General features: G+C 53.7%; 6 protein-coding genes across 6 annotated transcripts; 4 read left to right on the top strand and 2 right to left on the bottom strand.

Annotated features, from left to right (window-relative positions):
• Window positions 1–1,989: 1,989 nt before the first annotated feature.
• On the top strand, window positions 1,990–6,196 carry J7T55_008853 (sensor protein; the record flags this gene model as incomplete). The annotated part of the gene is made up of 6 exons (XM_053139212.1): window positions 1,990–2,824; window positions 2,878–2,910; window positions 2,970–3,790; window positions 3,858–4,124; window positions 4,181–5,674; window positions 5,741–6,196. 6 exons carry the CDS (start codon window positions 1,990–1,992, stop codon window positions 6,194–6,196), a joined length of 3,906 nt encoding a protein of 1,301 aa, XP_052998125.1.
• Window positions 6,197–8,620: 2,424 nt separating this feature from the next.
• Window positions 8,621–9,516, top strand: J7T55_008854 (eukaryotic phosphomannomutase; the record flags this gene model as incomplete). The annotated part of the gene is made up of 2 exons (XM_053139214.1): window positions 8,621–9,168; window positions 9,261–9,516. The coding sequence occupies 2 exons, from the start codon at window positions 8,621–8,623 to the stop codon at window positions 9,514–9,516; spliced, it is 804 nt and encodes a 267-aa protein (XP_052998126.1).
• Window positions 9,517–9,959: 443 nt separating this feature from the next.
• Window positions 9,960–11,229, bottom strand: J7T55_008855 (tp phosphoribosyltransferase; the record flags this gene model as incomplete). Its single annotated transcript, XM_053139215.1, has 4 exons — window positions 9,960–10,336; window positions 10,420–10,989; window positions 11,063–11,097; window positions 11,213–11,229. 4 exons carry the CDS (start codon window positions 11,227–11,229, stop codon window positions 9,960–9,962), a joined length of 999 nt encoding a protein of 332 aa, XP_052998127.1.
• A 2,778-nt stretch (window positions 11,230–14,007) lies between these two features.
• J7T55_008856 (uncharacterized protein) lies at window positions 14,008–16,449 on the top strand (the record flags this gene model as incomplete). The annotated part of the gene is made up of 1 exon (XM_053139216.1): window positions 14,008–16,449. The coding sequence occupies one exon, from the start codon at window positions 14,008–14,010 to the stop codon at window positions 16,447–16,449; it is 2,442 nt and encodes an 813-aa protein (XP_052998128.1).
• Window positions 16,450–17,584: 1,135 nt separating this feature from the next.
• Window positions 17,585–20,025, top strand: J7T55_008857 (sucrose transporter; the record flags this gene model as incomplete). The annotated part of the gene is made up of 5 exons (XM_053139217.1): window positions 17,585–17,973; window positions 18,214–18,545; window positions 18,606–19,391; window positions 19,477–19,695; window positions 19,808–20,025. 5 exons carry the CDS (start codon window positions 17,585–17,587, stop codon window positions 20,023–20,025), a joined length of 1,944 nt encoding a protein of 647 aa, XP_052998129.1.
• Window positions 20,026–21,002: 977 nt separating this feature from the next.
• On the bottom strand, window positions 21,003–23,374 carry J7T55_008858 (sister chromatid separation protein; the record flags this gene model as incomplete). Its single annotated transcript, XM_053139218.1, has 2 exons — window positions 21,003–21,624; window positions 21,837–23,374. 2 exons carry the CDS (start codon window positions 23,372–23,374, stop codon window positions 21,003–21,005), a joined length of 2,160 nt encoding a protein of 719 aa, XP_052998130.1.
• Window positions 23,375–24,506: the final 1,132 nt, after the last annotated feature.

Below are 24,506 nucleotides of genomic sequence, written 5' to 3' on the forward strand. Positions count from 1 at the left end.
GCTCACCCCGATGGCTGGCCGGCCTTCTAGACTTCACCCCCTTTGCATAGTATGTCATTTAGGGCAGGGCAGGCCTGTTCGGACAGCCATGCCTCGCTAATATCACAGGGCCGAGAACGATAAGACATGTCCTGAACTGCAGAAGAAGCAGGATAGAATCTATACGTACACTCATCCCAAGCCTGTTGCGCAGAGTCGCGATGGACAAGCTGTCTGTTACAGTGACAATTGCTATTCCTGGACTGGAATGGTTGCTCTCAAGGGTACGGTTTCCGTCCTCCAGATTCCAGGTTCTGGGGAACGTTACAGAAGCCTCGGAACGCCATCACATAGAAGTCTCACATTCTATGTATCTACACGCAAAGTCCGCCCTGCATGGCGCTGCGAGTCCATGCGCAAGGTCACACTAGTCCGATGTCCCGACACGAGCATGCTCCATCGGGTTAGGTGCTTAATCTCAGGATGTGATGAGAAGCAAGGGTAGAAGGAAGGCAAAGGTCAATCAGAAAAGGGGAGCTATATGCGCGAGGACGATGTTGAGAAACCAGAGCTTCATTGAATTCAGAACATTTTGTTGATGTGAGCACACACAGAAATTGGTTGGCCAGTCTGGGTGAGGGCGGGCGTGCGGAGAGACCGTTGAAAATACGGAATGACCATGTGGAGCAGCACAGGCCAGCCCAGCCCAGACCAAGCAGCAGCGAGGGAAACCGGCACCGCTTTGGCAGGACAGGAACAGGAACCTTACCATGGAGTTGTCATTCCGTCTCCTCGGGCCCCCAGCTGTCATACAAAAATGGTTGCCACCACCACCACCCGTTTTTGTCTGCCCCCCCCCCCCCCAGTGCGCCCCCACCAGAGCCAACACCATTGGGGGTCCTGTCTAACTGTAATGGTAACAGCCTACCTACTGCAGTACCATAGTACCTACCTATATAGAAATGAGTCCTTTGTGTGTGCGTGTGTGGTGTGTGCCCGCCGTGACAATTCTACGAGAGGACAGAAGAAGGCGACGCATCACATCCCTTGCCTCGCATCACACGAAGACACACACACACACCAGTCAGTAGTCTACAGTACTGTACTGCACTTTACTGCAGTCTGTACAGTAGCTTAACCCAGCTGTGTCGTATCCAGGGAGCCTTGCCGAGAACGAGGAAAAACGTTCGGCGGTCTGTCCTTGGTCGACTTTGACACCAGCCTAAACCTATCAAAGGCTGCAGGGCTTGCAAGCGGGCAGCGTGTCCCAAGACGAACCACCCTCGCCCCTGTCCCCTTGACCCTCCATCCTTTCTCCGCCTTCTGGCCGCGCCGGACCATACCTACCATTACCTACCTGCCATACCCATACCCGCCAGTCCTACCAGACCTGCCATCCATTGAGACCGGACCAGGAACTGGGACTGGAACCGCAACTGGAACCGCAACTAGGACTGGTACTGCGCCTCTGTTCGCTCTAGCCTCTGTCTGGCACCACCTTTTTTCTGTCCGTCTTCGACTCGCGCAGAAGAGAGCCGACAGGTAATCCCAAGCCAGTCCTTCCTCAAACTCGACTGCCTCCTTGGACCTGGCCTCGTCGACCACCGCCCCAATACCTGCGTGAGAACCTCCTTTTCCTCAACTTCTCGCGACGTCTATCCCCTCTCCTCTGCTCCTCAAGGTCGGCTACAACTGCTCCTCCTCCTCCTCCTCCTCCATCCCATCCACCTCTCGGCGCTTTCCCCCCCTGCTCCACAGAACATGTGGGCTTCCTACTAGCCGCTGCCGCTGCCGCTGATTCTGTTCCTTGCCCTCCCCCGACCAGAACCAACCCATCTGCCTGCTTCCCACTTGCTCGTCCTCGTTCATTAACAACGCGAGCCTTCCAGACAACCGCTCATGAAGTCGCCAGCCTCAACCTAGCTACTCCACGCCCTTGATCTTGGATTCTTTTCGCTCCTTAGTCCCCCTTCGACCCGACCCTGAATCCTCGGCATCCCAAGTCTTTCCATGGCCGACAACTCGGCCTTGGCGGCCGCCGCCGCCATCGTGAAGAGCCTGGCACAGGACTCTCACGCCCCCTCGTCCGCACACCGGGGTGCAGGGAAGCTCATTGAGCTCCCAGGTGCAGACACATTCGAGAAGCACCAGCTGGAGCGGGAGCTCGCCGCTCTCGTGTCACGAGTTCACCAGCTCGAGACGAGAGCAAACTCGACCGGTATCGCCAACTTCCCCGACACGCCTAACGAAACCGCTGATTCGGTGTTTGGTGATGATGCAGCATCATCACCTTCAGGAATCGGTCGAGACGCCTCCAAATCGAGACCCGGAAGCATAGGGCGGAACGGGAATAGCGGCGAGAAGTCTGTCCCCCTGACAGACGAGGCGCTCGAAGGCCTCCGAGAGCACGTCGACGACCAGTCAAAACTACTCGACAGCCAGCGGCAAGAGCTTGCCGGCGTCAAGGCCCAGCTCATACAACAAGAACAGCTGCAGGAAAGGGCACTCGCGATAATAGAGCAAGAACGTGTTGCGACCCTCGAGCGAGAGCTATGGAAGCACCAAAAAGCCAACGAGGCGTTCCAGAAAGCCCTTCGCGAGATCGGCGACATCTTGACCGCTGTGGCGCGTGGTGACCTCTCCAAGAGAGTGCGCCTCAATACGGTAGAAATGGACCCCGAAATCACCACATTCAAACGGACGATAAATACCATGATGGATCAGCTCGGCGATTTCTCCTCGGAAGTGTCACGTGTAGCTCGCGAGGTCGGTACGGAAGGAATTCTGGGCGGCCAAGCTCAAATCGAAGGCGTCGCTGGTACCTGGAAGGAACTGACCGACAATGGTACGTGTCGGACGAACACTCTTATTGTTCTCATACTGACTGGCTGTCATCAGTGAATATAATGGCCCAAAATTTGACTGATCAAGGTGAGTTGGGTTCCAAGCTGCGAGAACCCTGGAGGGCTGCTGACCATGACAAGTGCGAGAGATTGCAACTGTAACGACTAGTGTAGCCCACGGAGACCTTACCAAGAAGATTGAGCGGCCCGCAAGGGGTGAGATTTTCCAATTGCAGCAGACCATCAACACCATGGTTGACCAGCTTCGAACCTTCGCTTCCGAGGTCACCAGAGTGGCCAAAGACGTCGGAACAGAAGGCAAGCTAGGAGGACAAGCCGATGTGAATGGTGTGAAAGGCATGTGGAATGATTTGACTGTCAATGTCAATGCCATGGCAGACAATCTCACGACACAAGTGCGCGATATTATCAAGGTTACGACTGCAATCGCAAAGGGAGATCTCACGCAGAAAATCGAGGCTCAATGCAAAGGAGAGATATTCGAGCTGAAGAACACGATCAACTCCATGGTGGAACAACTACAGCAATTTGCCCGGGAAGTTACGAAAATTGCCAAAGAGGTCGGTACCGAGGGACGCCTGGGTGGCCAAGCCACTGTACACGATGTTGAAGGGACTTGGAAGGACCTCACGCAAAATGTGAACGGTATGGCCATGAACCTCACGACACAAGTCAGAGAAATAGCAACGGTCACAACTGCAGTCGCGAGGGGTGATTTGAGCAAACGAATCAGCGTCGAAGCCCAGGGCGAGATCTTGGATCTCAAAAACACCATCAACACCATGGTGGATCGTCTGTCTACATTTGCGTTTGAAGTGTCCAAAGTCGCACGAGAAGTCGGAACGGATGGAACCCTCGGTGGCCAAGCTCAGGTCGAGAATGTGGAGGGCAAGTGGAAAGATCTCACAGAGAACGTCAACGTCATGGCGTTAAATTTGACCACTCAGGTGAGCAGCCATTACTTCCATGTCCCCTTTAGCTGCTTTGTCCAGACCTTTGCTAACTTCATTGCAGGTCAGGGGCATCTCCAGTGTTACACAAGCCATTGCGAATGGTGACATGAGCCGCAAAATCGACGTCGAAGCTAGGGGCGAGATACTCATACTGAAGGACACCATCAACGACATGGTTGACCGACTCAATAGCTTCTGTAATGAAGTGCAACGAGTAGCCAGGGATGTCGGTATTGACGGCATTCTTGGCGGTCAAGCAGACGTCGCAGGGTTAAAGGGGAGATGGAAGGAGATCACGACAGATGTCAACACAATGGCTAACAACTTGGTGAGTCTTTTATTTCGAACGCTTCGACGCCCTCATTTACTAATACAGTACTCTAGACGGCCCAAGTGCGCGCTTTCGGGGACATCACTAACGCTGCCACCGACGGGAACTTCACCAAGATAGTGGAAGTAGAAGCCTCTGGGGAGATGGATGAGCTGAAGAGGAAGATCAACCAGATGGTGTTCAACCTCAGGGACAGTATCCAGAGAAACACCCAGGCCCGAGAGGCTGCCGAACTGGCCAACAAGACGAAATCCGAATTCCTGGCGAACATGTCGCACGAGATCCGGACACCCATGAACGGCATCATCGGAATGACACAGCTTACGCTCGACACCGATCTGACTCAATACCAAAGGGAGATGTTGAACATAGTCAATAGCTTGGCAAACAGCTTGCTCATCATCATCGACGACATTCTCGATCTGTCCAAGATCGAGGCAAGACGCATGGTTATCGAAGAGATCCCATATACGTTACGAGGCACAGTCTTCAACGCCCTCAAGACGTTAGCGGTCAAGGCGAACGAGAAGAACCTGGAGTTGACATACCAGGTCGACAGCTCGGTTCCTGATCATGTCGTGGGTGATTCGTTCAGACTAAGGCAGATCATTCTCAACTTGGTCGGAAACGCCATCAAATTCACGGAGCACGGCAAGGTCAGCCTCCAGATTCAAAAGTCAAATCTTGAGGTCAAGAAGGACGAGTACGCTATTGAATTCGTGGTCAGTGATACCGGCATCGGTATACCGGCTGATAAGCTCGACCTCATCTTCGACACCTTCCAGCAAGCTGACGGCTCCATGACCCGGAAATTTGGAGGTACAGGTCTCGGCTTGTCCATCTCAAAGAGACTGGTCAACTTGATGGGAGGTGATATTCGAGTGGAAAGTGAGCTTGGGCACGGCAGTGCGTTCTTCTTCACCTGCGTTGTACGATCGGCCGTCGACGACGTCTCATATATCGCGAAATCGTTGAACCCCTATAAGGGGCACGAGGTGCTCTTCATCGACAAGGGGAACACCGGTCACGGATCTGGGATAGCGCAGATGCTTCGGGGCCTGGGCCTTTTGCCCTCGATTGTGGATTCAGAGAAAGACCCAATCCTTGTTAAGCAGCGCGAGAAGGGCACCACACCGTATGATGTTATCATTGTGGATGATCTGGATACTGCGAGGAGGCTGCGGGCTATTGACGACTTCAAGTACCTCCCTATCGTTCTCTTGGCGCCTGTTGTACACGTCAATCTGAAGTCGTGCCTCGACTTGGGCATTACCTCGTACATGACGACACCATGCAAACTGATCGATCTCGGCAACGGCATGATCCCGGCACTCGAGAACAGAGCTGCGCCCTCACTGGCCGACAACACGAGGTCTTTTGACATCCTTTTGGCCGAAGACAACGCCGTCAATCAGAAGCTTGCTGTCAAGATTCTTGAGAAGTACCATCACGTCGTGACAGTCGTGGGTAACGGCGAAGAGGCAGTACATGCTGTGCAGAAGAAGAAGTTCGACGTCATTCTCATGGACGTCCAAATGCCAGTAATGGTAAGACTCTTGATTGCCCTAACCCCAACTTTGTGTGAAGTATTTTGTTAATTTTGATGTCTGCAGGGAGGCTTTGAGGCCACTGGCAAAATCCGAGAGTATGAGCGCAGTCTTGGGTCACAACGGACGCCAATCATAGCCCTCACAGCCCACGCCATGATGGGCGACAGGGAGCGGTGTATCCAGGCTCAAATGGACGAGTATCTTTCCAAGCCTCTGCAACAAAACCACCTCATACAGACGATCCTTAAGTGCGCAACCCTTGGCGGCGCTCTGGCCGGGAACCGGGACCGGGACATATCGCGACAAGCTGATGCTAAGGCCGCGGGAACCCGCGTTCCCACCGACCTGTCGGGAAACTACCTGCGGCCACAGAGGCCAGCGCTACATTCACACGGCTCAGACATCGTAAAAGGCCGGATGGACAGCCCTGCTTTGGTGTCAGCTGACCAGGAGGACCCATTGGCAAGGGCACGTAACAGCCTCTCCGCTCCTCCCGCCGGGCAAAAGCGCAAGCGTTAGCTAACTTTACTTTTTTGGCCTGCCACAGCTCATCTTCCGAGCCAACAGCCAGTAGAAGCACTTGTTCGTTATACCTTGACCACACTCCGTCCTGTACACCAGAAAGAGAGAGAGCGCGAGAGAGCGAGAGAGAACAAACACAAATTTGCCGGTTTTTCGTCAGTCAGAGCAAATGCAGCAAAGCAAAACTCACCATTTCTTTTGCGAGCAGCAAGCAGCAGGGCCAGGTCGCTACGGCTATGATACCACGGGGGCTCGTTATGAGTTCAAGTTTCTTCACGTAACATGTCAGTTTATAACGGGGTTTCTTGTTAGGCAAAGGGTTGCAAGGCATTTCACGGCGGCGTTAGTTGATTTTTCAGGGGTACATCTTTTTGAACACGCTTTTACCCCCCCGTTTTGGAAAGTGGTTGGACTGCGTGTTGCGCTAGTGAGCATTTCTCTGAACTCCTGTATGTCTCCAGTTCGGAGGGCATGGCAGCTCAAGCTCGTTTTCTGAGCTTGGAAAACACGAATGGCGATAGCAAAGCATTGTATGCAGAAGACGAGGACGCTGATGAGGTGGACGTGGTAGTGGTGCTGGTGGTGGTGATGGAGGAGGAGGAGGAGTAGGAGGAGGTAGAGGGTGTATGGGATAACAAAGATCATGAGACTGGCGGCCGTGGACCGCGAGAGTTCCCCGCCACTCTCTTGGAAATATTTATTAGTAGTATGTCTACTTCATACGAGGGGGCACAGTCCTTCGCTACTTTCGCTTTTACCACTGCGGTGGCACGTACACACATGCACGATGGGCCTTCCTGTTGGGAGTCCTTCGCTACACATCCCACCCAGCAGTGATAGGCGCGAAGAGCCCGTCTTCTGAGAGCTGGATCGATATGACTGAGGTACATCTGCAACACACATATATGCACAAATCCAAACGCGGTACAGGGCCAGTCATGTTGGTGCAAACATCCCGTAAGGTCCTCGGACCGGGCTGTGACTGAAACCTTGACGGCGGTGATACCTCCGGAATGACGAAGGTCCAGAATGTCTCACCATGTCGCGTACGGTACGATTTCTCCCCTCGCTCCCCTGATCGAGATGATGCGTTACGGTGTGGTCGAGGTGGTGTCCCCACGCAAATGAAAAGGCGTCCGGCTCTCTGCAACCGGGAGATTGGCGTGTGGTTCGTTCCGACGTCGACTGACTCGGCCCCCAAGGAGCTGGTTGGCCGGCTTGGAAACCCGGCTCGGTGAGAGAGATGCCGTGCGGAATACCAAGTGTTTTGTAGCACAGAGCGTCCTTCGGGAACGGAGGTTCGGGCGAGATGTGTGGGTTGTGGTTGGCTGGGTGGGCAAAACCTTGTCGGGCTGCTTGAGTAGCTATGAAGGTATATAGATTGACTGTCATTCGTGATGACGATGTATGGCGTGGTGCTGGCTGCGGCTGTTGCTGCTAATCCTACCACTACTACTACTACCATCACTACCAATACTGCCACTGCCCTCTGCCTCCAACTTGTCGAATGTGTTTTCGTTTCTCCATAGTTTGCGCGGGGTGCATCATGGTCTGAGCGAAACGGTTCGTCCTTCCTGCCTGCCCTGGATGCCAGATGGTCCCCTTGGCCCCTCGGATCACATGTGTGACGGTCCGCAGGATCCGCATGATGCAAGAGAGCTTGTCCCCGGTGTGTGGGATGAACTCTGTTCTGGGTATTCTGGATGCGCCTTCAAGCTTCATCCATGAGCCCTTCTGGGGGCATTCGAGCTGTTGCTGAGCAGACCCCTGTCTCACATGGCTCCCGTGGGAATCTAATACCGAATGGTCTCCTATGCGCACAGGTACAGCACAGCACTGCTACTACGCAATAGGTGGAGCAGCTGGACCCCTGTGACCCCTGCCCCCATCACAGGCCAGCGAACACCTTCTTGCCCAATGCACTGCGACCTGCCCCCCGACGAGGGGAGCACTAAGGTGAGGGAGGGGACCAGGATGCGGGCCAGGCTCGTCAATTGCAGGGAGCTTGCATGAGTGCAATTATTTTTTGTATAGATCTCACTTCTGGCTCCCGCTCCTGGTCCGGGAGAGGAATGGGATGGGAGAATGCCTTGACCTATTGATCATCACCATATAAGCTGGGTGTTCTCATTCTGTAGAGGAGCTCTCCTGCGTCGCGTTAGGAACAGTCTCTGTCTTGCAACAGAGAGAATTGAGCAACGCTGCACACGACTGCCCCAGTCTCAGTCTCCCCCGCCTCGTGCTGCCCTGGAGCATCTCGAACGTACAAGCACACGTAACACGTAACACGTAATACGCCCCAGGCCTCCCTCTCTGATCACCAATTTCTCTCCAGAATCCTCACTCACTCGCTCGCTCACATCCCCCCCCCTTCTCCTTCGATCCTCCCTCACGCCATCTTCCAGCAGCCCGCCGCCCACCATGGTCATCAGCTACCCACCCCTCGAGGACCGACCCCTCAAGAACACCATCTGCCTCTTCGACGTCGATGGCACGCTCACGCCGGCGCGGCGCGGCGTCTCGGCCGAGATGCTGAACCTGCTCGCGCGGCTGCGCCAGAAGTGCGCCGTCGGCTTCGTGGGCGGCAGCGACCTGGTCAAGCAGCAGGAGCAGCTGGGCACCCCGGACGTGGCCGTGACGACGCTCTTCGACTTCTGCTTCGCCGAGAACGGCCTGACGGCCTACAAGAACGGCGAGCAGCTGCCCTCCAACAGCTTCATCCGCTGGCTGGGCGAGGACCAGTACAAGGAGCTCGTCAGCTTCTGCCTGCACTACGTCGCCGACCTCGACATCCCCGTCAAGCGCGGCACCTTTGTCGAGTTCCGCAACGGCATGGTCAACGTCAGCCCCATCGGCCGCAACGCCAGCGTCCAGGAGCGCAACGACTACGAGAAGTACGACAAGGAGCACCACGTGCGCGAGAAGTTTGTCGAGAAGCTGCGCGAGCGCTTCGGACACCTTGGTTTGACGTGAGTCTCTCTCCCTTGCGCCCCTGCCCCCCGCCCAATTGGACGGGAAGGAGGAGCCAGTGACTAACTGTCTCCGTTTTCTCGACGCACAGCTTCTCCATCGGCGGCCAGATATCATTTGACGTCTTTCCCAACGGCTGGGACAAGACATACTGCCTGCAGCACCTCGAGAACGAGGCCAAGAAGACCGGAGGCATCGCATACACGACAATCCACTTCTTCGGCGACAAGACGTTCAAGGGAGGCAACGACTACGAGATCTTCAGCGACCCGAGGACGGTCGGGCACTCGGTGACGGGGCCCGAAGACACGATGGAGGAGCTGAAGAAGCTGTTCGAGCTGGAGTAGAGTTGTGCTGGCTGGGCCACCCGGTGCTGCGGCGTGCCTAGAGTGGATGTTTTTTCTGCCGGGCTGGCGTATGTCTTCCGGCTTGTGATGGGGAAACGGCTTATTGAGATACCAAGTAGACAACCATGCCATTGTCTACATGCCCTTTGGCAATCATACCCACTGCATTTGCATCATTTGTACCGTTGCTCGAGAGTCTCACGGTTTGTTGTGAATAAGGTGCTAGCGACTGAGGAAACAGAGGCAAGTGTTAATCGGAATTGCTTTACCTGTTGAATTCCCCACAGATGGGCAGGTGTTCAGAGCGATTTACTTGCAGGCTTGCATTTTCATCCTGTCGACCTCTATCCCAGAAGGTTTAAGCTTATATACAAGGACAAATAACGACTCTAATTTTCTTGCTTTTTGCGCCGGTTTTTTCATCAGCATCGTCTATCGACCGGTCAATTGGAACGAGAGTTGTGAATGTCCAGAACCAGTATGTCCGTCGCCCCGACCTTAGCGAGCTCGTCCATCGTGGGGGCAATCTTCTTCTTCTCGACCATGGCGCTGACAGCGACCCAGCCCTCCTCCTCGAGCTGTGTTATCGTGGGCGCCCGCTTGCCGGGCGTGATGGATGACGCCTGGCTGAGGTGGCTCCTGGGTATGTTGTACTGGCAGAGCACGTATCTCTGTGCGGTGATGACGCCTCGGATCCGCGAGGCGATCAGCTCGACCAGCTCCGGTTGTGAGGGCGCTTTTGACTTGATCAAGATCGAGGAGGACTCGACCACGGTGTCTATTGGCTTCAGGCCTGCGGCCTTCATGGTCTCGCCAGATTCTGTGGGATTGGGTCAATTGAGTGTGCTTTGGCACCATGAATAGAGAGGATTGGTCAGGGCAGAGTAGAAAGGGAACACTGACCAACAAGATCAACAATTCCATCCGCAACACCCAAGGCGCACGCAGCCTCCACACTACCGCTCAGCTCAATGATCTTTGTCTTCAACTTGCGCGAGGGGTTGAACGAGTCCCCGTCTGCCGATTGGCCGTCCTGCTCCAACTCCAGCCTGGTGAAGTACTCCTGCGCGAGGTGGACGAAGCTGGTGCCGATGTTCTTGCCAATCAGGTCCTTGCCGTGGACGTAGCTGCCCTTGACGGGGACCTGGACCTGCAGCTTGCAGGCGCCGAAGCCCAGGTCCATGACCGTCTCGCATCCGCGCGGCTTGCCGTCCTCCGGGGTCAGGTCCCCGGACATGCGCCGCGCCCTCGTCGAGTTCCTGTAGCCCGCCTCGTACTCCTGCACCTGGTCGTAGCCCGTGATGCCCAGGTCCACCTGGCCCTCGCCGATGAAGGTCGGGATGTCCGCCGCCGGTAGGAAGATCAGCGCGATGGGCAGGTTCTTGACGAGGGCGATGTCGAGTCGGTTCTCCCGCCGGAACTGGATGTCGGCGCCCTCGAGCAGGTTAAGTGTGGCCTGTTGCAGCCGGCCCTCTGGCAGGGGTGTTAGCTGGCGTTCAGCGGCTCAGGGAGTAGAAGAGGCAGGGGCGCCGGCGTGGTAACGTACTTTTGGGGACGGCGAAGAGTAGCCGCCCTTCTAGGCTTCGCGGTTGTGTCAGCTGGCGTCACGGTTTTGTTGCGTGCCAGAGGCACATCGGCGAGCGGGCGGGTGAGGTTGCACACGCAACGCCGGCTCAGAAAGGGGGTAAGAGCATACTGGTTTACCAAATCCATGCTAGCAATGTCTCGGCTCCAATCAATGGCGGGACTGACAACTAAGGGCGACTGAGGGGTTCGTGGCAGCTGCCAGTGGTCAGCTATAAGTATGGCAGAGGAGTATTTGGTGGGTGAGTCAAGCTCGGGAATAGCATCCATGAGTCAATAGAGGGGCAGAGGGGCAGAAGATCAGGTCGATGTCTTGGAATTCTGGCATCTCACGGGCCAATTGGACATACCTTGGACTGAAATTAAGTACGATATCAGGGATTATCTACTTGAGGTCGCTTTGAGAGAAATGGCGGATATGGTGTTGCTCCCAAATGGTGTCACGGAAGATTTCTGCCATAGATAGACGTTACTAAACGCACGTTCCTGTACCGGAGCTCTCAACGGCTCGCTCGCAGCTCAGTTGTCAAACCTGGAATGGCGGGGCAACTGCAGATAGGCGAGCGAAATGATTTGCAGCACTAGAGTCTATCCAGTCTGGCGCCTGCAGGACTGTTCAGGGGTACCGGCATATTACTGCACGGTGGTCTACCGCTGTTACGGATTACATAATTTGCCCAACTACTACCCTCAATATCCTTCTATCTGTATGTTATATTTAAAGAACTGCTCTACAGTTTGTAGGTATTGCAATAATAGAACTTAACTATACAATCCACCTCAGACAGCAGTCTACACTACTACACTTTATAAGATTGTTAAAAGGTTAGAATTAGAACATCTTTTAGACTAGGATGTAGTCTTCTACAGTTGAGCTGTCATACTGCTTAAATTAATATATTATCAGGAGGAATATGTTCTGAAAATATAAAATAGCTTATATATTAATATAGTGTCCTATGCTATTGTATTATAATAATGTTGCTAAAGGGTGAGAACTCTAGAATACTTTCTAAAATATAGTATAATCTGATGTAGCTGTACAGTTGCATATATCAACGTTGTAAGGTATATAAATATCAAGAAATTTTTTAATTTGGGTTTTAATCATGTGGTAAATTAACAATTCTTTAAGTCTGTCCATTTAGGGGTACGATGAGCCTCGCCTTCGATAGATAGATATACTTCATTCGCGCCGATAGCAAGTGCGTTTGATATCCAATCCACATATGACCAATCCACTCTCTCCCTAGTGTCCGTTTATTCTATACAAGTCCATCTGAGTTCACATCATTCAGTTTTCGTCCAAAATTTCCGAAAATTGTTTGAGACTGCGAGAAATGGCCAGTTCTCACAACCACGGAGCGTCTCGGGCGCTGACCCGCTTGAGTCCCGGTTGTTGTTCACTTTGAGACTTTGATTCTCCTGCTTATTATCGGGCCTGAGCATTCAAGAGGATGAATCATGTATGATCTTTCCATGTATAGCATCCATGTACGTTTGTTGAATGAGCATGCCATTGCTTTCGGACACACTGCTATACAATACCATCTTAGGCGCAATGCTGATGTGCAGTATTGGGTAGTGCCAATCACAACGGCGGGACGAATGATTATGTCTGATATATCTGTTGTAACTACATCACCTTCATCACCTTTTGTGGGCTCATGAGTGTGGAACGGCCAAGTCGATAGCCTGGGAACTCCAGGAGGCTGCTTTTGGTACAGATTCTTGTCCATCCTTACCGTTCCATGTGACACCCACCATCGACACACCACCGCCTCAAACGGTCAAAGATTCACATCCCATGCCCTCTTCACGTGCTTTCTCCGAACAGAGAAGCATTTTAAGTCCAAGCTTATCCATATCGAAGTGGTATGGTTGTGGATGACCGCGCCTCGACAACACTCACAACAACGGCAGAGAACCCGTCTTCCATAGAAGAACATCACCCACACATACAGGACCCAAAGACGGTCGCCTCCTTCTCTCGAACGCGGATCTGGGTACACTCCTTCTACTTACAACCCGCCCATGATACCTTGAAAAGGCAGTCATCGCTCTGCCCGGATCTAACTCTGCCCCCGATCATTCGAGGGTACACAACCAATCCTGCCAAGGAGGAACAGGAAATTCTGGTGCACGAAACCATTCCCAGGCAGGCATGATATCAGAGATCATCGTCAGCTACGTTTGCCGGTCCCGAGGTCGCACACCTTTGTCACCGAACTTCGTCTTGTCTCTGGTGAAACAGCCAACTAGTGACATTTGGCCGACCCCATCACGTGTTGACACACCTGGAGGGATATTTGACAACACAATCTCGACTCCCATTTTGATCCACACGCAGTTCCCACTGGCAAAAGCACCTTCTGATACGCCTCTTAAGTCCGTCACGGTTGTAGCCAGCCTCACTGTTTGGTACCGCGTGACTGGGTGTGGTTCCACCCTTAAGCACATGCTACTGATTATTTGAATTATAATCAAGTCTCTCCCTTTTGAATGCGCCTGTTTTCCGGACAACCTTTCAGTCAGTGGAAGAACTATCAAGTCACGAAGCAGAGAGAAACGCAGCACAGTTTTTGACAGCATTTCGTTCACGCGGTACTTTACGAGATACTGCTCCCTCACCAGTAACACGGAAACGAGGCCCTCACCGGCCGTGTCTTTAGCCGTCGTTCTCGATTCCCGGCATATTCAATTATACCGTGGGTCTGTCTACAAACATCAGCTCTCTTAATTCGAAACAAACAGCACTATTCTTCATCGGATCATTACCACGCTCTCCAAGCTTTCATCCTACGTACCTGAGCATCCTATCATCTACGTCTTTGATTCGGCATTTCCTTTCTCCTCAACTCTGCATATTCTGTATTGCCTTTTGGTGAGATCTCATAACAGGCAGAGATGAATTCCTCCAGTAGCCGCCGTCCAGGCCAGAGTTCTCGAGGACATCGATTGTCCAAGAAGCCAAAGATGAGCGACGACGAATGGAATCAGTCTGTTGCGAAATTCCAAAAGATCGTCGACAGCGAGGCGTCCGATGATCGTTCAATACAAGTGGCCTGGGACACCCTGCGACAAGACTATAGGAACAAGTTCAACGCGAAGGTGTCTCCTCACGCTACGCAACAGAACGAAGAGCCTTTTGGTCTTTGGGCTGCGGAGAATCTAAGCGGACATACACTGGATCGAGTGCTTTGCCTGGTATTTCGAAAAGAATTGGCCGAGTGCAACCACATAACTCTTCTAAGAAGTACTGCTGCGAAAGCAAACATCACAGTAGGGCATATCCTGCTTTACTTTGGCGCATCCATGTTCTCTGAGTCACTTCTCGGTCACGTTAGAAAGCGAATTCGCGTGTTTGGCAAAGACCCTGTGAGCGGATCCTCGGCTTTCAAAAACGCCTATCTGAAAGTGCTTCGGGCTACAGCACAACGTACCAAGGTGGCCTTGGATACAACCTCCATTGCTGCTCCCAATCCAGGCCGCATTTTTTCTAGTCCTGACCTGACCACTATGGCCTCTGCTAACCCCGAGTTTGACCCTCCTTCTATGCGGAGACCGGGCAGCGCCATTGGCAGCTCTCAGGTGCAGGGACAGGGAGCGAAATACTTGGCATCCGTCCTCGCCAGGGACGCGTTCGAGTCCAGCAGCATGGATATACGGAATCAAAACAAGAAGTCGAGTGGCAGTTCCAGCATCCTGGGACGGGAAGATGGCTTGCTCCTTACCTCCACCGGTGGCGAGGTCATCAAACCATCTATTGAGTCTAATACACAAGACCGTCAACCTGGTCGTGCTAGCCACATTTCCACTGGATCACGTTTCCATCGCGCCGAGTCCGAGGGTCAGCGTAGCTACCTTCCTTCTGTCGCTCCAATGCCGCGACCGATTATAGGTGGACACACTAGCACTCGTCGGAATCCGCCACGTAAGGGTAGGCCGAGTCCATATTATGCTGCGATTGCCCCGACCAATGCTGGCGATGTATTGGGTGATGATGATGAGAACGCCGTTGAAAACGGAATCAAGGCCGAAACTTCTGCAAAATCGCAACTCAATAGGTCTGTCGATGAGGACTCGCAGACCAGGGTGGGCTCCACCATCCACTGTGCTCAGGAAACGCTTCAAGCCACATCGAAGCGGCCCCTTCATGTAGAGGAAGATGAGGCCAACACAACGGGCGAAACCGGGACCAAGCGTTTGAACAAGCGTGCTACGCGGAGTGATCTTCTGGACCAGGAGCGGGACTGGGATGATGAGACGGTCCTCATCATCCTCAAACAGCTTGAGGCTACGTGCCGTGCTGACTACATTGTGGTCGACGGCATGAGAGACGGCAATACGAGGACGCAACCCCAAATTACCGGAGAAGCTGGGAAGAGAGGCTCGCTGCTCGTGCCCCTGAAGCTTGCGGACGGACAACGCTTACTGGCGGTTGTGGACCTCGACCCCCCAGGAAAGCCGGGAAAAGGTGTGATGCGATACTACGATCCTGGTGGGCCTCCGGATGAGGATGCAGTGGCGAAGTACATTCCAGCAATGAAGCTCATACTGCTGTTAACTCGCGTCCTGCCTGGCCGAGATCACGATCCGGCCCTTTGGAAATCAGAATACTGTGTCTGCCCTGAGCTCTCCTGTGAGAAAGATATGGGCCTATCCATATGTCTGGAAGCCATGTACGCAGTCGGTGGCCGCCCTCTCCCCGATACGCTGGACTGGGTATTCTGGAACCACCTGTTGCTTGGGGCTTTCTTTCCAGATGACAAAGCTGTGCAGATGCGGGTTGCACACTACCGATACAGTACAGTCCACAAGCTCATCCGTCAGGGACAGATGTCAGATGCAGCACTTGTGCCCCAGGGAAGACTGGTTTCCTCGGACATTGAGTATCTGGGAACCGCAGCTATGAACCCTGTTGATCGGATTGAATGCCGAGCAGACAACACAAAGAAAATTCTGGGAGTCATCCACGAGGGCTGCAGGGTCTTTCACAACCTCCAAGAGCAACTCGACATTGGAAAGGCTGACCTCAAGACCAGGCTCGACAAGAGCATACACATTCGAGATAGCCTGCGTCACAAACTCAACATTGGTGACAAGATTGTGCTCGGGGCACCCCCTACGAAGATAGAGGATGACGATGAGACTGCAGAGTCCTTTAACAGAATAACTCTGCAGCAAGCCATCGAAGAGCACAGCTTTTGCAAGACTCAGCTTGAGAAAATTACAGCCAGTACCGACTCCATCCGCAACGCTCTCCATGAGCTGGCTATTTGGCGTCGTGAGGTGAACGCAGCCGTATTGGAAGATGATGCGAGTCTCTCAAACAAGCATGCAGGTTAAGACACAGAAGAAACACGATTCATTGTCACTCATGATGTTCATTGGAGTCTCCCTAATTGGGTTGATCTTTGGTCAGAAAGGGAAATTGGAAGACATCAAGGAAGAAAAAAAATGGGATAAAGAAGGAATACGAGAGTTGCTGTGGGGTCGGTGTTCGGTTCTCAAGATTGCGGAGACTCAGTCACTACGGGCTGTTCTCACTACAGACATGATCAGGATCAGGACGGCGGTAATCTAGGCTATGGCTCTGCGTCGAGCACTCCTGCTGATAATATGCTTTCAGTGTGGTTTCTGCCATTTTATCGATGTGGTCAGGTGAAGGAGAAAAGCGGCTCTTGAGCCACACCAAGGCGGCATGACCAAACGGAAACGGTCAGGGGTCACTAGACAGGCAGGGAGATCAAGAGGGCGAAAATTGACGATTATGCTTACCAGACATGATATATGGATGATCGCAAGGAACGATCCTCCCTCATCTGGCTTCCGTTCCTGTCATCTTTTGCAGGTGTCGGGCAGCGTAAGGGATGAAGCAAAGCCAGTTTAGTCATCTCGGACTGAGACTTCCCTGACAGCCTGATTAATGGAGAGTTGTCATATGTATAGGCCGCAGCATCCATGAAGAGAAGAATCCTAGATTCCGGGTGTAGTACTATTAGTAGTATTTGAGTGTGCATTATAATGTTGTGTTATTGCCACCACATGCACCCGAGGATCTGGATCAGGCCCACTAGATGCAGCGATCTCACGCGGGCCGCACGCACTAAGGCGCTAAATATAGTGACAGGTGCACAGGCTGGGGGCCTGACAGGCGATGCAACCGGAGCAGTCCCCTGGCGCTAAGGGGGTACGTCACCTTCTTTGAGAGATGATCTTATCTCCTCCACATATCCCTGTCCTGCACCTAACACATGTCTCAATCCTAACCTTCTCCCACTCCCTCTTCCTATGGCTCTTGACACCTAGCATTGACTCTCCCTGCCCTCATTGTCTCATTCGATGAGGACACAATCTCCCAACGAAAGCTTAACAACCGAGACCTGATACAGCAGCCAAGGAAGTATGTGAGCATCTCTAGCTGAAGCAGTCGCTTGACCGCACAGCCCCCTTTGCACACCACATCGTCTCCCATTGTTCGATGCGCAAGATTCCCAAAGAAATGGCATTCAAAAAAGAGATAGCCACAGAAGCTCGTGACCTAAGAAATGGAATGCTAACACGGAGCTCTCCAGCAAGTCGCGACAACCCCCACGACCACGCGCGAGCCGAGCATTACGAGTACGCCGACGAGGACGAGGACGACCGCCGAGGTGGCTTCCGCAAGCAACGACAGGAAACCCCACCAGGAAACGAACACAGCTCGAGACGGCTCACAGAGGTACCCGTACTGCTCGAGGGGTGGGATTCGCCAGCGCTGGGCCGGGAGCAAATGTCTTCCTTCACCGGCCAGCCCGGCATCAAGGGCAGAAATGAGTCCATTCGCATGATGCTGCTATGTTTCATCCACTTTGGCATCACGTTCACATGGTACTGCTTTCCCATAGCTATATTCTCCATACGGGATGATCCGAAGTACTCGACGGCGGCATCGACGCTTCCCCCTTTCCAGGTATGGCCCCACGCAGACCGGGCAGTGTTCGGGAGCGATGATGGTCACAACTTGGGGGGAGGGGGGGGGGGAGGCAAGATGACCCCTGTGCTTGGTTCATACATCATCTTCCAATTCCATTGCAGTCTGAAGAATTTCCCCACTGACTGAATATCAAGGGGGGTCGAGATGACCTATTGCACACCGTATCTCCTCAATCTCGGATTGACAAAGAGTCAAACATCAGTAGTGTGGATTGCTGGACCGCTGAGCGGCATCATTACGCAACCAATTGTCGGTGTCCTAGCGGATTCGAACAAGTCAAGATGGGGACGGAGGAGGCCGTATATCTTTTTTGGGACGATCATCGTCGCTGCGTCGCTCTTGGTGCTGGGTTGGACGAGAGAGATTGTCGCTTGGCTCCTGCCTGCGGAAAGCGATTTCACTAAGAAATTCACCATCTTCTTGGCTGTGTTGGCTTTATACGTCACAGATTTCGCTATCAATGCAGGTGAGTTTCGAAGCCCTTTTGCCCCTACTACTTAGCCTGGGCTAAGACAACATATTGTAGTTATGTCGTGCTCGAGGAGCCTTCTTGTCGACACTCTGCCCATTGCGAAGCAACAGACAGGAGCTGCCTGGGGAGGACGAATGGGCTCCTTCGGGCACATTGTAGGCTATGCAATTGGCGCCATCGACCTGCCCGGAACCTTCGGCCCACGACTCGGGGATACCCAATTCAAGCAGCTGACCCTGATCGCCTCCATGAGCATGCTGTTTACCGCAGGAGTGACCTGCTGGGCGGTGACGGAGAGGGTGCTTGTCTCGGTGCGTCAGGACCCTCGCGGCTCGTCCGAGGGGCGCTTCAAAGTAATCCGCCAGATCTGGTCGACACTCATCGATCTCCCACCTCGAATTCAGATCATCTGCTGGGCTATGTTCTGGGCCTGGATAGGATGGTTCCCATTCCATTTCTACGGGAGCACTTGGGTGGGCGAGACCTACTTCCGCTACGACGCCGCCGCGGCCGCCGCGGCCGAAGGCAGCACACACGCCCCTTCTGACGCGCTGGGCGACATGGGTAGAATCGGGAGCTACACTCTCACCATCTACTCGTTCATGACCTTCGCCGGCGCCTGGCTCCTCCCGCTGGTTGTGCGCGCCCCAGAGGACGAGAAGTTCACCCACCGCCCGCCTGCGAGCATCGCGCACCTGGTGGAGGGGTTCAGCAAGCTGAAGCCGGACCTGCTCACCGTCTGGCAGACGGGCCACTTGATGTTTGCTGGTGCGATGTTTCTCGCCCCCTTTGCGAGGAGTTTCCGTTTCGCTACCGCTCTTGTTGTCTTCTGTGGAATACGTAAGAGACCTCTTCCCCACCTTCTCAATCTAGCCTTCTTTCCTTGCCCAAATCAAAAAGGTCATCTACTAATACACGATGGTAGCGTGGAGTATAGTCTCCTGGGCTCCAACAGCGACAATGGGAATGGAAGTCAACAAGCTCAGCACCACCGACATGAATACCTCATATCGCCGCCTGTCCGACGCCGACGCGGTCCAACTCTCGACAATCCACTTGGAGCATGGGCCTCATGAAGAAGGCACCGAGACCAGCAGCGGGAGTACGGGGGAGCTGTCGGGTATCTACTTCGGTATTCTGAACAGTAAGTCAATTTCTGACAGTCTTTTGACTGGGGACCGCAACCGCCCCGATTTCCTCTTTTCATCTCTGCAAATATTTGGTGAAACAACTTTGCGCTGACAAGAGCCTCACAGTCTACCAAACAATACCACAATTCATAGGCTCCTTTATCAGCACCGTCGTCTTCAGTATCCTCGAGCCTGGCAAGAGCCCTGAGCTGGCGACCGACGCTCACCCCAGCGAGCATCACTCCACCTCTGGGCCGAACGCCATCTCGGTGTGTCTTTTCATCGGGGCCATTGCCGCGTGCGCCGCCTTCGTGGCAACCAGGAGGCTGAAGTATACGCCGTGATTACTTGCGGACTTTTTTCTCTCTTCTACAGGCGATTGGAGGGGAGGCATATACGAGAGCCCTCGAGAGAGGCGCCTTTGTCTTTGTTTTTGGAAAGGGAGCGCGGATAAACTGTGAAGCTTCGTTGGGAGGGCAAGATACCCCGGTGAGGATGCGAGTAGGCACACATTCATACGTACAGGTGAGGAAGCAGTCAGAGGGATCACTCGATAGAGAAAACTCGGAAGCAAGGCGCACGGTAGTCATTGGAGAGGTCTTGTTTTGTTCATTCGCGATTTTTCCACTAGGTCGGGACGGCTTTACATCGGTCAGGAGGCGTTTTCATCCCTTAGTCTTGAAATCAATTTCATGTACAGCTCACAAGGATCCCGAAGACCTGGACATGGGCCTGGGCAGGGTGTCCGCAAGGCTACAGGGCAAAGCCCCGCTGTGATCAAATGCTGATCAAGCTGTACTCGATCAATCGAGGTCATCGTGGTTTGTAGCTTACTTGTTCTCTGCTTGTCCGTTCAGAGGTTGGTATCCCTTCCACCTTGCACGTGAGATGGGGTTTGTCTTTGCAAGACAATTGGTATTATTGCTGGATATCTATCTATCTACGTCCGGGAACGCACAGCTGTGGTCATCCCCCTGGCCCATTTGCTGACTCCACGTATTACTTCAGTCACGTCCTTTCAAAGCTCAAGAAATCACGAAAGGGGCGAGTTGAGACGCGATATATCAGTCTGGTTGTCATGCGTGTAAGAAATAATCGTGGGTATGCGCAATGAAGATCAAAGCAACCAGCTTCCTGCGTAAACCCATAATTCCGTACCGTGTCATCAAAACCACGAACACATGTCTTTCCTACCACACAAAAAGCGGGCATGTCCAGAGGCCCATGGCAGTGGTCGAATCGAAAGGTTGAAAGGAAATGCCCATTGCGGAGTCAATTACAAAAGAAACCTAAGTCGAATCGATTTCCAACCCCAACGCCGTCAGTATATCGGTCTCGAGCCCGGCTCTTCCCACTTCTTATGGACACCCGCTCTATCGACAAAAGGAGTCTCGTCTCCAAGCTGTATATCGTCTGGGCTCATAGAGCTCCGCGCGATGGTCCTTCTTCTCCGGGCGCCGGTCTCGCCCGCCCCACTGGGGCCGATCCATTCCCACGCGCGGCCGATTTCCCCGTTCACACCCTCCCGTTGACCGGTCCGCACATTAGAATTCTGCTCAATCACGGCCTTAACGCGCTTCCAAATCCGCTCGCGCTGAGAGATTGAATGTACAGCTCGCAAAACATCGTCCCGTAGGTTTGGCAAGAAGAGAAATGTGTCAACCTCGCCGTCGTCATCGTACGCCAACTCCTTTTGCGCCGATAATCTCTCGAGAACCAGATCGACCAAGCCGGGAATCTGCGCCGAGATGGCGCGGTGAGTCCTGTATTTGGAACGACCGTACAGCACCGACAAAGCAGAGAAAATCACTGAAACAATGCTGAGTCGATGTCGTTCCAGTCCGAGGCGGACGGAGCGGCGGGCCGCGCACCCGAGCGGAAGGCGAGCGAGAGAGGTGGACGCCAGGTAGGTGTCTGAAACGGTTCCGGAACTGGAAGAAGTTCTGGATCGAAGACAGGTCTGGTTAGTTGGGCTTTGGTCAGAATGAGATCTCTAAAGTTTGTTTTTGGACTTCCGCAAACAGAATAGGAATGATGAGGGCCACTGTCTGCTCGTAGGACATGTCTCCTGCCGCGTTCATGGGACGAAGCCTGAGACTGCGCTCGTAAAGGGGGGGGGGGGGATTCAAAAGGAATCAACAGGAGTCAAACTTACGGGTCTACTGGCTCTTCCTTCTTCTCGACAACGACCTCGTCTCTTTGCTCGATTTCCCCAAGCGCCGCGGTCCATAGATCATCGAATTCCTTCTTGCTGAGCTTCTTACTCCTCTTCTCGCTGACGGTCTCCTTCAGATCCTCCACTGCGACCATAGGGTTCTCGGGCACCTGGCCGTTCTCATTGACGAGCTCACCGCATTCAAACTTGGCCTTACGGTCCCGGAGCTCCTCCACGGCCCTGTCCGCGACAGCCTTGACGCGGCGGAGCTTCTCACTGTCAGCCTCACAGGTAGGCGGAAGTGGGATAAGCCCGTTGGCAGACAAGGGATGGGGCTTCAGGATGAAGCCCTCATCACATCGCACGGAGTGGTCGGCGTAACAATAGGCGTGAGGTGGGCACGGCTCGCATTCAGGCTCGGCAAGCGGAAAGACCCATTCCGGCACGTCGAGCTTGAAGTCTTTATACTCGACCTGCCGGGGAATGATTTCTTGCGCAGGCCTTCCAGCCCCACAATATCCAACTGCAATCTTCTCTTGTCGATACCAGGCGCCGTAAGACCCGAGCAGGACGGTAATGAGCAGCCAGAAGGGTGTTGCCAAATTGGTGGAGCGTCTGGGCTGGCGAACAGGCGCGACGGCCGTCTGTGCTCTCAGGGCATCTTCTTGTGCAAGGGCAAGTTGCTCGTCAGGTGTGAATTCCTCGCCAGCCTCAACCTCCTCGAACACTGGTTCAGGCGTGACAGGTGTCATTGGGCGGGTGAAGGCAGGCACGGGAACGGCCACCGATTTTGAATATCCTGCAGACTCATATGTATCGGCGCTGGGACCATCTGTGCGTCTCCTGGTGGAGGATGCAGTGGATTTCTTTGCAGTGGAATCCTGTCCGGCAGTCCTCCTCCGGTTTGACGGGGTTGCCATGGGGATGGGAGAGCTGCCGCTCTGGAAAGGGTTGTCACTGGTAAAGACGGCGCCAGGCTCGGCGGAGTGCTTCTGATATGGCGTGTCGTCGTCTGAATACTCTTTCTTGACCTCTGGCTGTGGAGTCAGATCTGGCTGACGCGATGTCTTGCGCGGGGAGCGCCTGCTCTCATAGTGGCTGTCGGTGTCGGTGTCTGACTGGGCGAGCTGTCGGCTGGCGGATCGCGCCTGACGTTTCCTGGGACTCAGAGAGAGCTGTGCAGGCAGATGGTCGGGCTCTTCGGAAGCCTGCTTGAAGCTCCTGTTGGACTTGCGAGGAGAAACAGCCCTCCGCCTTGAGCTTGGGACCGGTGCCAAGTCCTGGTTCGCGACTGAGTAGCCCTGGGAGCCGTCTATGTTGGTGATGCCCATGCTGGACCTCTTGGCCTTCTGGCGCTGGGCCAGCAGCTTCCGTGCTCGTGGGGCAACGGTGTCATTGAAGATCTCGACGAGCTGTGCCTTCTTTGCAGTGGCGGGGTAAGGGACATTCTGGCTGACGAGGATGGAGCGCAGGCGCGGAATGGTGACCGAGGAAGGCTCGAACTCGGGCTGCAGGTAGTCGACCTCGGAGTCGGACATGATTGCGACGCGGCGTGGTGTTGTTGGTTGTCGGGAGTCGAAGGGGAGAGGACAGGTGTGCTCGCGCTCGTGCTCGCGCTCCAGAGACGTTGGAGGGAGATGATAAAGATGACCAGATAGACAAGCTTGATGGGATGGATCGTGCTATCTTCCAAGGTTCAAAGCGTTCATCAGCTGTCAGCTAGAGGGTGTCCTAGGCCTGATGCGGATGACGGCATGGGCGGGCCAGGTGCGACCGTGTGATAGGGCGGGGAGAGCAGGTAGCGCGGCTGGCGGCTGTGTTGGTGATAAGCATGAAACCAGCAGCCCTTTGTTGATGGCAGAGCGCGGCGGGCAGAGAGGCCTTCTAGAAGGGTCGCAGAGCACAGCAGCGTTTGTCTTGTTGGACTGACAGACTGGCAGGCTGGTATGCAGATGCGCAGTGTTGCTTTGTCTCGTCTGCTGGTTTATGCTATGTAACAGTAAGAGGGAAGAAAATGCGCCAGGTGGAGTCGGGTGGAGTGGTAAATAAACCTTCACCTGATGCAGTAATTAGTGGTGCCTCCCGAGGCACGGACGCGTTGGCCGGGCAAGTGGCGAGAACGAGGGTAGGGGTGAGCAGGGCAGCAGGGGTGCCTAGGAACTTGGCCTAAGTGTCTAGCTTGGTCCCGTCTTCCGAACGGAGTGGCAACTTTGGCTCCGTCTTCCTGGCTGCCTCTTGTTGACGTCCTCTTAGACTACGATAGAATCCCTGGCTTACCAATGCGATTCTTAATGCATTCTACAGTACTATATTTGAGCGAATCACATGCTTGAGAAATATTGATACTCCCAAAAGACTGTATTGATCACATGGACTGTATGAGTAGAACGAGTGTGTTGATGTTGCCTGAAAGTCAACCTTTTTTTTTTCTCTTTATTTCCTTTTTACCTTTTTTTTTTCTCTCTTTTTCTCAGAATAACTTCAATCATACCCGCGTGTTTCTCTCCTTTCCAGAACGCCCTATATACTTACCGTAGAGATGTAATGACTGTGGTGTGTCCAAAGTAGTGAAGATGGTGAAGATATCATGATTCGTTTCTCAGTGCCACGAAATACATGTGATGCGCTCGGCCTCGTGCCTCTCTCTCTCTCGTGTTGTGTTTCCTCCCA

Source organism: Diaporthe amygdali (genome assembly GCF_026229845.1).
Source record: "Diaporthe amygdali strain CAA958 chromosome Unknown NODE_4_length_2575358_cov_65_588622, whole genome shotgun sequence".
Taxonomy (NCBI): Eukaryota; Fungi; Ascomycota; class Sordariomycetes; order Diaporthales; family Diaporthaceae; genus Diaporthe; species Diaporthe amygdali.